At 38.5% G+C, this 15,681-nt stretch overlaps 1 protein-coding gene across 11 annotated transcripts in view; it reads right to left on the bottom strand.

Moving 5' to 3' along the window:
- hdx (highly divergent homeobox) overlaps nt 1-15,681 on the bottom strand; it is an 87,942-nt gene that overhangs the window by 12,383 nt on the left and 59,878 nt on the right. For 10 of the 11 annotated variants that reach the window (XM_043704414.1, XM_043704412.1, XM_043704410.1 and 7 more), the window contains 3 exons: nt 13,226-13,372; nt 6,067-6,265; nt 5,621-5,754 (listed from right to left, as the gene is read on the bottom strand). In XM_043704414.1, the coding sequence (XP_043560349.1) occupies nt 5,621-5,754; nt 6,067-6,265; nt 13,226-13,372 (480 nt within the window). The remainder of the gene's footprint in view (nt 1-5,620; nt 5,755-6,066; nt 6,266-13,225; nt 13,373-15,681) is intronic. The other variant, XM_043704409.1, reaches the window with a different exon arrangement.

Below are 15,681 nucleotides of genomic sequence, written 5' to 3'. Positions count from 1 at the left end.
AGGAGTGGAGTTTTTGATTTGGGATAACATTACAGTTGTACTGAGGGAGGATATCTCCTCTTCCAATTCCCCCCCCCCCCCACCCAGATAAGGGTGGAAGAATAAGGAGGAAGTATACATTAGGTTAGACAGCAGAAATAGAGTGAATCCTTAAAAGAGTATAAAGGCAATAGGGAGTATACTTCAGAGGGAAATCAGGAGGGCAAAACAAAAAAGGGGCATGAGAGCGCTTTGGCATATAGGACAATCTAAAGGGATTCTACAAATACATTAAGGACAAAAGAGTAATAAAGGAAGAGAATAGGGCACCTTAAAGATTAGCAAGACCATCTGTGTGTGGAATCGCAGGAGATGGGGAGACAATAAATGAGTATTTTGCATCAGTGTTTACTGTGGAGAGGGTTATGGAAGCTAGAGAGCATGAGAAATAAATAGAAACATCTTGGAAAATGTCCATGTCACAGAGGAGTTGCTGGGCGTCTTAAATGTATAAAAGTGGATAAATCCATGGGACCTAATCAGATGTACCCTACTGTGTGTGAAGCTCGGGAAGTGATTGCTGGGATCCTTGCTGAGGTATCCATATCATCGACAGCAACAAGTGAGGAGCTGAAGACTGGAGGTTGGCTAACGTGGTGCCACTATTTAAGAAAGGTGGTAAGGAAAAGCCAGGGAACTATAGACCAGTGAACCTAATATCAGCGATGGGCAAGTTGTTGGAGGGAATTCTGGGGGACAGGATTTACATGAATTTGGAAAGGCAAGGACTGATTAGAGATACACAAAACCATGTTGACTATGGGCAATCATGTCTCACGAACTTGATTGAGTTTTTTGAAGAAATAACGAAGAGGATTGAAGAGTGCAGAGCAGTGAATGTGATCTACATGGGCTTCAGAAAGGCATTCGACAAGGTTCCTCATGTAGGCTAGTTAGATCACATGGAATACAGGGAGAACTAGCTATTTGGATACAGAACTGTATCAGAGATAGAAGACAGAGTGATGGTGGAGTGTTACTTTTCAGACTGGAGGCCTGTGACCAGCAATATGCCACAAGAATTGGTGCTGGGTCCACCACTTTTCATCATTTATATACATGTGGATGTGAACATAGGTGGTACAGTTAGTAAGTTTGCAGATGACACCAAAATTGGAAGTGTAGTAGACAACAACAAAGGTTACCTCAGATTATAACAGGACCTTGATCAGATGGGCCAATGGGCTGAGGAGTGGCAGATGGAGTTTAATTTAGATGAATGCAAGGTGCTGTTTTTTGGAAAGGCAAATCAGCACAGGACTTATACACTTAAATGGTAAGTCCCCGAGGTGTTTTGCTGCACAAAGAGACCTTTGAATGCAGGTTCATAGCTCCTTGAAAGTGGAGTCTCGGTAGATAGAATAGTGAAGGCGGCTTTTGGTATGCTTGCCTTTATCGGACAGAGCATTGAGTATATGAGTTGGGAGATTATGTTGCAGCTGTACAGGACATTGGTTAGGCCACTTTTAGAATACTGGGTGCAGTTCTGGTCTCCCTCCCATAGGAAGGACGTTGTGAAACTTGAAAGGGTTCAGAAAAGATCTACAAGGATGTTGTCAGGGTTGGAGGAGCAGAGTTATAGGGAGATACTGAATAGGCTGGGGCTATTTTCCTGAGCGTTGGAGGCTGAGCAGTGATCTTATAGAGGTTTATAAAATGATGAGGGGCATGGATATGGTGAATAGCCAAGGTCTTTTGACTGTGGTGGGGGAGTCCAAAACTAGAAAGTATAAGGTGAGAGGAGAAAGATTTAAAAGGGACCTAAGGGGCAACTTTTTCCATGCAAGCAGTGGTGCTTATATGAAATGAGCTCCTCGAGGAAGTTGGTCCAATGATAACATTTGAAAATGCGCCTGGATGGGTATATGAATAGGAAGCATTTAGCGAGATATGGGCCAAATGCTGGCCAATAGGACTAGATTAATTCAGGATATCTGGTTGGCATGGATGAGTTGGATCCAAAGGGCCTCTTTCCATGCTGTACATATCGATGACTCTACAGTGCTGAATTGAAGCTGGAATGTCGTTGGAACCCCAAGCCAAGTTTTCAGTTATCTGCACAGTGGCAAATTCACTGTATTGTGAACCATATCAGAAAATCTGTTGAGATAGATAACCATTTTTCCTATAGTACTGGGTCATAAAAGCCCAAATATATGAAATTTAATGACATTAGGCTGAGGTGGTAAAAGTTTATGCAACATTTCAGTCGGAACACTGGGGTGCTAAGAGTAGAGAAACGGCACTGAAAGTCCAGCATTTACAAGTTATACTGCCCTTACATGCTACTTTACATTAGGTACAACTTTCTTTTGGATGAAACTTTAAGACTTTGTTCACTCAAGGATGTGAAAGAACTCAATACAATTTTGAAAAGTTAAGGGAGCATCCCCATTGCTGTAGACAATATTTATCCCTCAATCAACAATACAAATACAGATTATCTAGGCATTACCATTGATGTGCACAAAGTAGTTATTGTGTTTCCTAAATAAAATAGTGACTGCATTTTGAAAAAGTACTTCAATTGCACTATATTAAGGCAAAGCTTTCTTTCAGTGCATACTTACACTGGCGTACTTAATAGAAGAAAATAAGTCAAGACAAAGCAACCTTTTGTATTGTAAAGCGGAAGAATAAAAAAGTTAATTTTGCCAGTAAACACTGGCAAACTATAGTAACCAAATTAATAATGCTCTTCACAAATTCTGCACTAGTACTGAAATGATTAAACACTAGATGGCAGTATTTAACTCTAAATTAGATCTGAATTTTGCTGACTGCAACAAATGCCCTTCAAACAAAGTACTTCCAGCAAATGTAACAATTACATATTTTACATCATTTCTTGCTAATTACAAAGTAATACCACCTTTATGACAATCTCCACTAAAGTCAATTTACATTGCATGTAAGAGCAAACACCTTCAGGAAATAGCTCAAGAATGAGAGAGATGTATAAGCAGTAATCAATATCTTCTCCTTTAAGTACATTTTAAAAAGAATATGTAATCTTTAGTTACATTGTTTTAAGAGTGGGAGTTCATGAATTCATGTGGGAATTCACACTGGAAATGCTTCTGATGCACAGCAACATAATTACACAGATTTCCTGCATGTATTGATTTCAGCACAAAAATAAAAAAAAAGTGTCATAGAGTCATGGAGATGTACAGCACAGAAACAGACCCTTTGGTCCAACTCGTTCATGCCAACCAAATATCCTAAATTAACCTAGTCCCATTTGTCAGCATTTGGCCCATATCGCTCTAAACACGCTTGCTATTTATATACCCATCCAGTTGCCTTTTAAATGATGTTATTGTACCAGCCTTCACCACCCCCTCTGGCAGCTCAGTCCATACACACACACATTACCTGCATGAAAATGTTGCCTTTTAGGTCCCTTTTAAATCTTTCCCCTCTCACCTTAAACCTATGCCCTTTAGTTTTGGATTCCACTACCCTGGACCTTGCTTTGAATAGGTACCATTTCATGGATGTTGACAATTCCCAAGTCCTGATCATTTTATTTTCCTGCAAGGTTATGCAAATCAACTGATCACAATCTGCCTCAATCATGTTGTGACTGTTCACCATTGGCAACAATCACTGGATGGTGGTCAGGAGCAAGACTCCTTGCTTCTGCTCAGTCTGACATGTCACACATAAGATGCTTATTCCAATTTTGGCCAAGACCGGAAATTTGGGAATAGAATGTTTATACCCCCGTGTGAGGCAGAGGCATAAACAAGCAAGAAACTTACAAGAATAAGCTTATTTTCAGCCTCGGGAATGGAAATAAACTCATTGTCAACCAACATGCATTTCTTCCTTTGCCTCAAGTAAGAGCTCATTAAAGCATCCTTTATTAATTTTTAAATAAAGGAGTTTGGAATTATATTTTACTGCTTCAGTAAGATTAATTGCAGGTATAGAGCTTCTGAAAAGGTTACAGTCGAATGCAACAAATGAAACTGCTCTGCTGTCATTTTAACACCAGATACTTGTTCACTAGTGGATGCACCTGAATGAACATTTCTTTACTGGCTCACATATCAATATTTATTAGTAAAGTTTGACAAGTTTTAGAAGTGCAGATTTTTCACATTGTTCCAAAATAACATAGCTAGTAATATTTCAGAGCTTTTCTTAGGATTCCAAGTGAATTAAATCAGTATTAAAAAAACTGATCACTTTCAGCATGTTTCTCATTTTCATTAACCCTATGTGTTTTGTATTCAGTCAGTTGCTGGAATTCTAGCTGCAAAATGGAGTGTCAAACTGATCTAATTCAACTTGCTTTTGGATTTCTTCCCTTTCCCTGGCAAGGGAGTGATTCTCCACTCGGCAGGTCCCAATTTCTCTCTCCAGCCTCCTTCTCAGAAACATGCCATTTGCCTGGATGCAGCCTGGATACACAGACCTGGATGCAGCCAGCTACCTTGCATTGGCATGCTGGTTTAATTGACAACCTGTTGTACTGATAATTATTCAGTCAGCTAGGTTTGCAGACCACACAGTCTTGAGATTCTTTAGCCAACATGCTTCATGACACTACTGCTAGTCTTGAGAATGACAGTGCTAAAGCTGGTCAGTGTCTGCACTTCAGCTGCAATACAAAGACAAAAACAATGATAACTGGATGACAAAGTCAATACCCATTACCATTGGGCAACACAACATAGAAGTAGTTTACTACTTCCCTTATCTACAGAAAATAACATCTCCAGAGAGGGTGACGGAGAAATTTGGCAAATCAGCAGTTGTCTCCCAGCAATGTCACAGAGTCTGAGCATCCAGCACCACTGATAAGCCATGAAGCTATGAATCTACATGCCCTTGGTAGCACAAACCATAATCTATGCTGACAAGAATAGAGGAGAACAACAAACACTCACACAAGTTGATCATCCTTCACCAATTAAAAGGAGATCCTGGGCAACACATGGAGAGGCAGCATCAACAAAAAGATGTATTACAAAGGATTGCCTGTGCGACACAGTAACAGAAAGAAAACAGATGCTAGTTGGATATGTTTTTGGCCTTCTGGATCTACACATCACCAGAGCAGCAGTGGAGTGGACACCACAAGATTAAAGAGGACACAAGGTCAACCTGAATACCTGGCAAAGTACATTACGGAAGACCTTCAAAAGTAAGACACCACCTCAACTGCAGCAAAAGGAAGTGTGATGGACCAAGTCCAGTGACAAAGTCTATCACTGACCTCTGATAACCATTGTCCAAGAAAATAAGTATCCAGAAATTTAGACTGGTTTCCTTGAAATTTGCTACATATTCCCAAATTTCACCAGGCTGACGATAATGAAAGTGCATTATCTATACACCTGCTCAACTAATGCATATGTGATGTTATTTGTAAACCAAGCATAAGTAATTTATTAATTATTTGAGCGAAAGCTTAGTTTCTTCAGTGTATCCAATCTATTACAAAAGTATTTGTTCTCTCTGCATCTGATCAGAGCTCTGAGCGAAGCAACAACTAAATGGTCAGTAGTCACTGCAATTTCCCATTTCCAATTCTACGAACATATTCTCAAAATTTTCAAAAAATTACCACTTTTTCTAATGTTGGAATACTGCATGATCCATCGCTAACACTTTCTCCATCCCCATTCTCTTCTGCTGCATCGTCCTCCTCTTCGACTTCTTCGTCCTCATCCTCCCGTTGCTCCAATTCACTTGGGGCACCTATGAAGACCATGTATGAATTACAATTTACAACTTAAAAGCCACAGAAAATAACTTAGGTTAGATACTAATTACCAGTTTGTTTTAGTCAAAAATGCAAATACAACGAAAAAGTCCAGCATTATAGGATATAACTGTAAAGGATAGTAATTTGGGTGAATTATATACCATATCTAGTTACGAAAGGGACTTATTGGCACTTTCTGAACACAATCTTATGTTAACAAAATGTTTGCATACTGAGCTATCCAATAACTACACTTCTGAAAGAGAATTCTATATCACACAGAAAAGCTCTTAAATTCTTTGTACCTTCAGAGAAATTAACATCTTCTTTGCTCTTCTCATTATCCTCTGAATTTTCAGGAACTTTGGAGGTTTCAGCTTTGATTGCAAGCAATGAGGGTGAACTAGATTCAGGCAGCTTGGAAAAGTCTGCTGGTCCACCACGAGCAGGAGGTAGCTCAATTCCTAACTGGCGGTATTTCCTTCTCCGATTTCCTATCCATGTCTTTTCAGACGGACAAGGGGTAGGGGTGAAATAAAAGAACACTGGAATAAGAGCAAGGAAAAGCATTTAAAAGGCTGAAATGTTCAAATAAAAGACAGGCAAAGTGGCCAATCTGACAAGGCAGAGATTATTGGATGGAGAAATGGACAGGAAGGCATACTGCAATGAAATACTGAAGGCTTGCAGTTTCTTTCAAATTCTCAAGAAATTATTTAGCATGGGATGTGGACAAGAATGATAAGCTATCATACAATGTGAAGATTTCTTTGCCCAGAAGACAGTAGAAGCCAACCACATACTGTAATAATAGCAAGCAGATACACCACAGCAGACCTGCATGGCATGTCCTCTTTGTTAAAGAACATGAAATGAACAAGTTGAATTTGTAAGGCACTTGAGCACATGATTCATTTCCAGATAAAATGCCAGCACATATCCATTAGATGGGGAAAAATTCTAAATATACTGCAATTTCTCAAAACTTTCTAAAATGGGATGGACAAACACACCTCAAGAGGGCATGTCCTCTCAGATGAGCAACATCAAGACTTAGGACAATAAATGAATTAGTAATCGATCAAGGAAAAAGCAACAACCTGTACTTGGGTGAAACCATGGGTTATCAACTATGAACAAAAACACATCACGTGTTCACCAAATACGCTTGCTGCACAAACTGATGAGGATCAGAAAAATATTACTCTGATAGAAACCAAAGGATTGAAGTGTAAAAATTCAAAACTGTTGCCTGTAATAATCAGGCCATGTCTCGGTATCACTCATCTTCAAGTTGCTCAGTGACCCAGTTGATATTCAAGTAACATTTTCAAATATACAAATTCTGCATTAGATTGGTTAACTGCAAATACAGATTGAGGATACCCGTTTACTTTTCAAGCTCAAAAAAAGCAATACTCTATATGTTTCAGCTGGCTTCAACAGAACACCAGTTGAAGCACAACAGTTGGACTTCTTAAAAAGCTGCTGCTGAGTTTGTAGCATGGTCAACATTGGACAAATTCTCAATATCATATTCTCAGTGGAAGGCAGCCACATACTGAAGTTGCCCTCATGCTATAAACAAACATCAGTAAAGTGAAAAAGATATTTGCTTAATTTGGAGCTGTTTTAATATAAGCTGGCTGTCCTATAGATAAAAATGTGATGCTGGAAAAGCGCAGCAGGTCAGGCAGCATCCAGGGAACAGGAGAATCGACGTTTCGGGCATCCGAAACGTTGATTCTCCTGTTCCCTGGATGCTGCCTGACCTGCTGCGCTTTTCCAGCAACACATTTTCAGCTCTGATCTCCAGCATCTGCAGACCTCACTTTCTCCTGTCCTTTGATAAAACATTCCTACTTCAAATCACTGGAGTCTCATGGAGCAACTGTTTCAATACTGGTTTATCATTACTGATATGAATGTTAGATTAGTCCCACTTTCTTGCATCTTAGTAATCAAAACCAAGAGAAACTATGAAGATGGAGTAGATAATGTCAATTCTTCACTGGGAGCATGTGATTTTAATAAAAGTGAAACCTTTGGAAAGTAGAAAATCAAGTACCAGAAAGTTCCTCAATGCTAATAACTCAGCAGCACAAATGACCCAATCTTGCGACGACATTTTTCAAAATAGGACTTCCCAAGGAGTCTGCAATGTTGTCACTGTGTTTATCTCATTTAGTATTTAATATTTTTATGTCCCTTGAGACCTTTTCTCTGTTGTAGTACAATAAAACTAGATAGACAACTCCTCATGCAAAACATTTCCACCTGTCAAAGATACTTTTGCAAGTTCAACAGCGTGAGCTGTTCCCAGAGGGATTTGACACACTGGCTTGAAACTACTCACTTAAAAAGCATAATCCAAGGACCTAAAGCTAGAACCCACTGAATTGTCCAAATTGGATATTTAAAACTTTTGCATGAATAGCCCTACAATCTGTGCAAACACAAACCAAGCAAAACCTTGTTGATCTGAGGCTTGAGATGAAACGGAGCTATTTCACAAGTAGTGAACACAGGACAATTATGATCAGATTTGCTTGGTGCAACCATTACAATGTAAATATTTGCAACAAAAGTATGTCACAACTCCTTGGATCGGTGGGTAAACTTAAATGACGTGCTTTAAACATATGCTTCAAGCATTTTAGTGAAGACACTTACAAATATCCTTTCAATTAAAGTGGCTTCATTACACGCCTTTCTGCTTTCAAAGCCCATTTTTCTCTCTGCTTTTATTTATTGATTTGCCTCTTCACATATACAGAGATATCAAAGAGTTTTCCATTACAAATGGTTTGAAGAATTCCTCACCTACCAGACAAATCAATTAGTTGCTTATTGTTTATCTCAGCTACGTTTTACAAGCATATAAGCTACCTTTTAATCAAGAATATTGTTAAAAGTTGAGAATATACTTTGTTTTTAAAAAATCCAAACCATCTATATTTTTTAATCACTTCAGTTGCAAAGTGATCTAGAAAGAAGATTGGACAAGGTAAACATCAGCAGGTCCATGAACAAACATTGGTACAGTACCCCAGTAGACATGTTACTGAACGAATAATTCAATCTATTTCAAATCCTACTGTGCAGATTTAAGATCTCAGATTCCCTTCAAAGTGTTTATGAAATTGTTCAACAGTTATTAAAAAGATGTTTCACTGACATCCTTTAAATGAAGGAAAGACACATCGTCACCACATGGTGTCCATACATGCTCTATTCCCAGTGAGGTCAAACTTCAGAACTGCCCCCTTCAAATAGTCTAACCAACCAACCAATCAATCACTTTTAACCAAATGCTACAAACACATCAGGAGTACATTCACCACTCAGACAGCAGCATTTCAAGATGACAGGCCATCATCTACAGTGGGCAAAAAGTGTCAGTCTTGGCAGAGAATAAATAAAAAAGAATTGCATCACAAAGCAATTAAGAGCAGCAGAACCAAGATTTGCACTGGGCAAATCTGATAATTTCAAGCCCTAATCACCGAATTACAGACACGTTACAGTGCAGGAACTATTTGGCTCTTCATGTCTACATCAGCTCTCCCAATCTCAAATTTCCTTCGTGCAAATCTCTTACCTCCTCCCTCTAAAGCTAGACATTCTTCCTTTTTACAGGCAAATTTCCTTTTGAATGCTTCAAATGAACAACCTCCACCACACAAAGTATTCCAAACCTTAATGACTTGCTGCATGAAGTTTTTTTCCTAATGTAAAAGCAAAATATTTCAGATGCTGTAGATGTGAACTAGAAACTGAATGTGGAGAAACTCAACAGGTCTGGCAGCATCTGTGAAGTGAGAAAGAAGGTTAATGTTTCAAGAATCTTCTTCAAAACCGAAGTTCCTGGAAAATGATGAATTTTATTCTGTTGATAAAAGGGGAGGAGCAGCAAGTGAACAGATCGTGAGAGTGCCCAGAGCAAAGCAGTGCTAATCACAGTAGAGGTTAGATATAGAAGCAAACTAAGTGTTAATGGGAGGTGTGAACATCAGAAAGTACAACAGCTTTTCTGAGAGTAAACCCATACTATCAAGAAACAGGCATGTGAGAGTGCACCTGTGAGAGTGCATGCAAGACCGTGTGTGAGTGCACGAAGGTACATGCGCACGAGTGCATGTGCTTGTCATCAAAATGGCTGAGCTTTTATTCATGTTGCTTTTGCTTCTTTTACAATGAAGCAAAAATTTGTGCAGATCGTGCTTGGCCTTTACAGGAATGGGGGTAGTTTCTCCTTATCCAGTCTATCAAGGCACTTCATGACTTTGAATACATTTAGAACAGTACAGAACAGAAACAGATCCTTCAGCCCACCACGTCTGTGCCGACCATGATTCACTCTAAACTAATCCCATCTGTCTGCACATGGTCTGTATCTCTCAATTCCCTGCCTATTCACATATCCATCTAAATGCCTCTTAAATATTGTTGTCAAATCTGCTTTTACTACCTCATGGCAGTGCGCTCCAGGCACCCATCCTCTGTCCAAAAAATGTCCTCACCTATCTCCTTCCTCACTTACCTTAAACCTATACCCTCTAGTATTTGACATTTCCACTGTGGGAAGAAGACCCCAAATATCCACTCGATTTATGCCTCTCATAAATTTTACAGACTTCAATCAGTTCACCCCCTCAGCATCTGACTTTCTTGTGAAAACAATGCAAGTGTTTCCAACCTGCCCTTACAGCTAATACTCTCCATTCCAGGCAATATCCTGGAAAACTTCCCTAAGGCCTCCACATCCTTCCTACAGAGTAGTGATCAGAACTGCACACAATACTCCAAACGTGGCCCAGGCAAAGTCTTATACAGCTACAACATGACTTCCCAACTTTTATACTCAGTGTCCTGAATAATGATGTATGCCTTCTTCACCACCACTTCGAGGGAGCTACAGACTTGAACTCCAAGGTCCCTCGGTATACCAATGCTCCTGTGGCTCCTGCCAGTTACTGTATACTTTCCTCTTGCATTTGACCTCCCAAAATGTATCGTATCAGACCTATGTGGACTAAACTCCATCTGCCATTTCTCTGCTCGACTTCCCAATTGATCTATAACCTGCTGTATCCTTTGACAATCTTCCTCACTATCCATAACTCCACTAATTTGTCTTGTCTGGAAACTTACTAATCATTTGCATATATTATTAACATATGTTCCAGCACTGATCTTTGCAAAACACCACCAGTCACAGACCTCCAGTCAGAAAAAAATCCCTCCACAACTACCCAGTCTTCTACGACCAAGCCAATGTTGTAAACTTAATCAAATTTTCAGTCAGGCCATCCTTTCTCCAAAGAAAACACAGTCTCAACATCTCCAATCCATGTTCGTAACTAAAACATTCCTCATCCTTCTAACCATTCCCATGAATTGTTTCTGCACTCTTAAAAACTTCACATTCTTTCTTTAACACAGTGCCCGGAAATAGGCACAATATTCCAGCTGATACTGTCCTATACACATTCAACATAACCTCTTTATCCTTGCATTCAAAGTTCCTATTAATAAAGCCAAGGATACTATATGCTTTAATAATGATACACTCAACCTGTCCTGTCACCTTCAATTATTATTATGAGCTTCTCCTGCATCCTTTTAGCATTGTGCCCTCGATTTTATATTGTTTGTCCACGTTCTTCCTACCAAACTGAATCAATTTCCATCTCTCCACATTGATAAAGTGTCATATTAGTTGCATGTCTGGTTCAATGTCATACATCAGGAAAAGCAAGAGTCTCAAAACTGATTCCTGGGCAACTTCATGAGAAACATGTCCAAAAGGCATCCATTAATTAACGCTTCTTGTCATTCGTGTTTCTACCTTGCTTTTAATTCAATGGGCTATAATTTTCCTCAAGTTTGATGCATGAACTGCATCACATTTTGGAAGTCCCTATGACAATCAATGTTTAAAGTACAAAGTTTTTCCAAACTATTTCACATAAGCTGGATTGCTCTCATTTCTATAAAAGTAATATTCTCCAACTTATTCGACTTTCATTATTCCTATTCATCTTGTACATGATCCAGCTCATTTAATTACTGAGACAAAGTCAAACAGTGGTGCTTCTAATTACGACATGTTGGTTATCAGAGCTATCAGAAAACATTATTGCGAGGGTCTGATTCTGAGTGAAACCAAAGACACGTGCAGACATGAGGCTATGCTGTGTGGAGCATTAGTTCTTGATCTTGGGAATAGTTTCAGAGCCTAGGCCTCATGGACTGAAGTGTAGTTGAACAATCCAGACCCAAATCAGATATGGGCATCAGGTTTTAAGTGAGCTTTGAAGGGATGGGAGCTCAAGCTGAGAGAAATTAATCAGCTAGAGTGTCAGGTGGGGAGTGAAGGCTTACATTTGCAGAGGATTGTCGTGTACACAGGTACGTATATATGTCCCCGTTGCAAGTAATGAGTAAGGGAAGGATAAATGGGGATACGATGGACTAATGGTATTATCACGAGATTATTAATCCAGAAATCCAGCTAATGTTCTAGGGACCCAGGTTTGAATCTTGGCACGGCAAATGGCAGAATGTGAATTTAATAAAGAAACTGGAATTAAAGGTCTAATGACCATGAAACTATTGTCGATTGTCAGAAAAGGCTATCTGGGTCACAAGGGAAGGATTTTGTCATTTTTACGTGGTCTGCCTTGCATATGACTCCAGACCCACAGCAACGTGGTTGATTCTTAACTTCCATCTATACAATTAGGGACAGGCAATAAATGCTGGCCTAGTCAGAGGCACCTGTCTTGAGAGAATAAAAAAAACTAGCAACTCATGACTGGGGTTGCATCAAAGAATTAATGTCAGAGCAAATGAAGGAGGTGGAAGTTACAGAAAATGAAAAAAAAACAAGTTATGTTGCATTCCTTTGTCAGGAGGCACTCAAATGCATTTTTTTCCTCAGATATACAGATTAAAGTTAATGGAATCAGAGCCGACTTCTGACATGATTAGTATGATATTAAAGGCATCACTTTCAAATACTAGGCCAAAGAATTGGGTGTGAAAAACTTCTGTGTTATTTTCAGATCCTGCATATTTTGACTGATTATAAAAATAGCTTGAAGCCTCCAAGCCCACTGCATACTCAAGATTCTGAACAGAAATGCAATCCATAATGTAGTTCTTCTGCATTGATATAAAGTATCGGTCTGGCTAAGAAGTTGCCAGCTATTCAATAAGTCTGGAACCTTCAGAAAGCATACTTGGCAACACTAGTCTATTTTTGGCTTAGACTAAAAACATTCTAACAAAGCAGCAGTTAATGTTGGACCTCGGTATACAGTTGATTTATTTTAAGAAACAATCAAATAAGCCATACTTGGATATGGCCTTGAGCAAGTTTAGAATGGTTTCACCCACATCACTTAAACTTCCTGAAGAAGTAGGGAAAACATACATGCACCAAGACGACATTCTTACCTTGACAATCTCACAATCGACATTTGATTCCATGGCGACCGCTTCTATTTTTTCTCTGCATATTGAACCCAGGCTGGTCATACCCACATCCCAATATTTTTTCAGAACGGCCAGATCACTCTCACTAAACTGGGTACGATCCTGGAGCTTAAATAAAGAGAAAGCTTAATATGAAGAAAGAATTGTGTAAATAATGCATTATGAAACCTGTAGTAAAATGCTTCAAAATGAGGCAATTTGTAATTCAGAATTTACATAAGGCATTAAAATCATGTTGCACTGCCTACTTCGGCTAAAATTAATGTGCAATTCAAGCCAGGAATCTGTATTTGGCTTACTTTCTTTAAAAAAAAAGAGAACTTTGTGATCATAACCTTCAAACTATTATATACTGAGAGACACAGTCTCCAATGCATAACTCAAGTACAAACTGGCATTATAAACTTACTGTCTTACCTCCAAGATATATATTTCAAGTTCCCTACTATCAGATTAGAAAAATAATTTTGGTGCATCTTGTAATTTCAACAATTACAATCTAAGCTATTTAAGCTGGTGATAATTTAGTTACTCATGATAATGGAATAAAGGTAAACCACGAGCTTATCAAATAGGCTGCCACTTACTAGACAGACATTCTGATGAGATAGGTGGTACTTCCAGGATGGGCAGCAGTAGAAAATGACCACATGTTTACTTCAATTTGTGAATGCTGTACTGAATTGCACAATGTAGTTAAGTTTGATGCAAGACAAGAAGAATAGAAACTCGTCTAAAAGGACAGCCTGTGAAAAGATGTTGAATGGTTCTTCAAAACATTCCAGAAATATAGTGGGAAACTAAGGGTCTAGCAAGAAACTTAAAGAAATTAGTATAAGGAAACTGATAATACTGAACAAATGAATGAGTTTAACTTTCAACAGATCCCCAGGACTCCATGGATGACATTCTAAGACACTAAAATTCTAAAATCCAGAACAATCTCTATAAATTAGAAAGTAGAAAAGAAAAAGAGAAAAAAAGGAACCATGGTATAATTAGCTTGAAACAGTAATCTGGAAAATAGAGAATTTATTATTGGAGATGTAGTAAAAGGCATTTAGAAAAGTGAGTATGAAAGGACAATAATGTTTCACAAAAATCTGGAATTCTTTAAAAAAAAACCCAGCAGGCTGAATAAGAGGGAAACCAGTAGATGGAGTGTCTTTGGATTTTCAAAATCTATTCCATAATGTGATACACAAGAAATTGTTGCACAAAATTAAGACTCAGGGGAACATATTATCATAGGATGGTCAACAGAGACAAAATAAAACAGAAATAAATAATTCAACACAAGACCTTCTCAATCTAAAATTCAGATAGGAAGAAGAATTTAAACTGCATGAAGTAGCCAAGCAATGAAGGATGGTGCCCTTTTCAGTAGTCAAAATGGATGAATAAAACGTTTAAGAATGAACAATAGATCACATCTGCCAAGAATCCGTGAGCAACACAGTTCTGATAGAAGATTGTTGACTTGTATTATTAACTCGTTTCATTCTCCACTGATGCTGCCAGATGTGGTCAGACCTTTCTGTTGTTATTTCAGATTTCCAGCAGCCACACAGAGTGTGGCTTTTAATGCATTCACCTAAAACAAAGTCATCCTATTCAGATCTAAGCCTGATTTTTTTCTAAAAGAAGCACAGCCATTATGTCAGCTTTATTCATTGTGTTACAAAAACAACTACAGATGAAACAGAACACTTAGCTCAGATTCATTTTGCTCCTTCATTCCACAGAAACCGGTGACCTCACTTATCACATTAACCGCTTAGATTTTTCCTTAACCAAACAAAAACATCTTAGATATTGGCCTTCCCTACATTACCCATTTCTCCTTATTATATCATACTTTAAGCTGTAACATTACTACTTATTAACTTTAAAAATTCCATTCATTATTTTATATGTTTACTCAGAAAAGCACCATGGTCACCAACCCTTCAGCTCCCTCTGATATGGCTGACTGAATTCAAAAGGCATTTTTTGTATCCATTCTTATGAATTTTAACTGTTCAGAAATAATCTTTATAACTAAAGTAGATAGTATATACATCACATGAGAAGGTAAGATGTGGAAACGGTAGCACAAATCTTTAGACACAGAAGTCTAATTTGCTGTCATCAAAACCAGCAGCTTGTTAATGTCAAATAATGAGTTTGAAACACAGCATGTCTAACCAAAGTAATGTTCACCTCATACATATTCTGCTCTCAATTCAACATTATTCAACTTATGAGATGAGTAAATCTTTAAGAACTAAATTGCTACTTTACAATTCTGGATTAGTGGTGCTGGAAGAGCACAGCAATTCAAGCAGCATCCGAGGACAGGCAAAATCGACGTTTCGGGCAAAAGCCCTTCATCAGGAATAAAGGCAGAGAGCCTGAAGCATGGAGAGATAAGCTAG

The sequence above is a fragment of the Chiloscyllium plagiosum genome, chromosome 15 (genome assembly GCF_004010195.1).
Source record: "Chiloscyllium plagiosum isolate BGI_BamShark_2017 chromosome 15, ASM401019v2, whole genome shotgun sequence".
Taxonomy (NCBI): domain Eukaryota; kingdom Metazoa; phylum Chordata; class Chondrichthyes; order Orectolobiformes; family Hemiscylliidae; genus Chiloscyllium; species Chiloscyllium plagiosum.
Note: the sequence above shows the minus strand (reverse complement) of the source record. Positions and strands in the feature narration are given on the sequence as shown.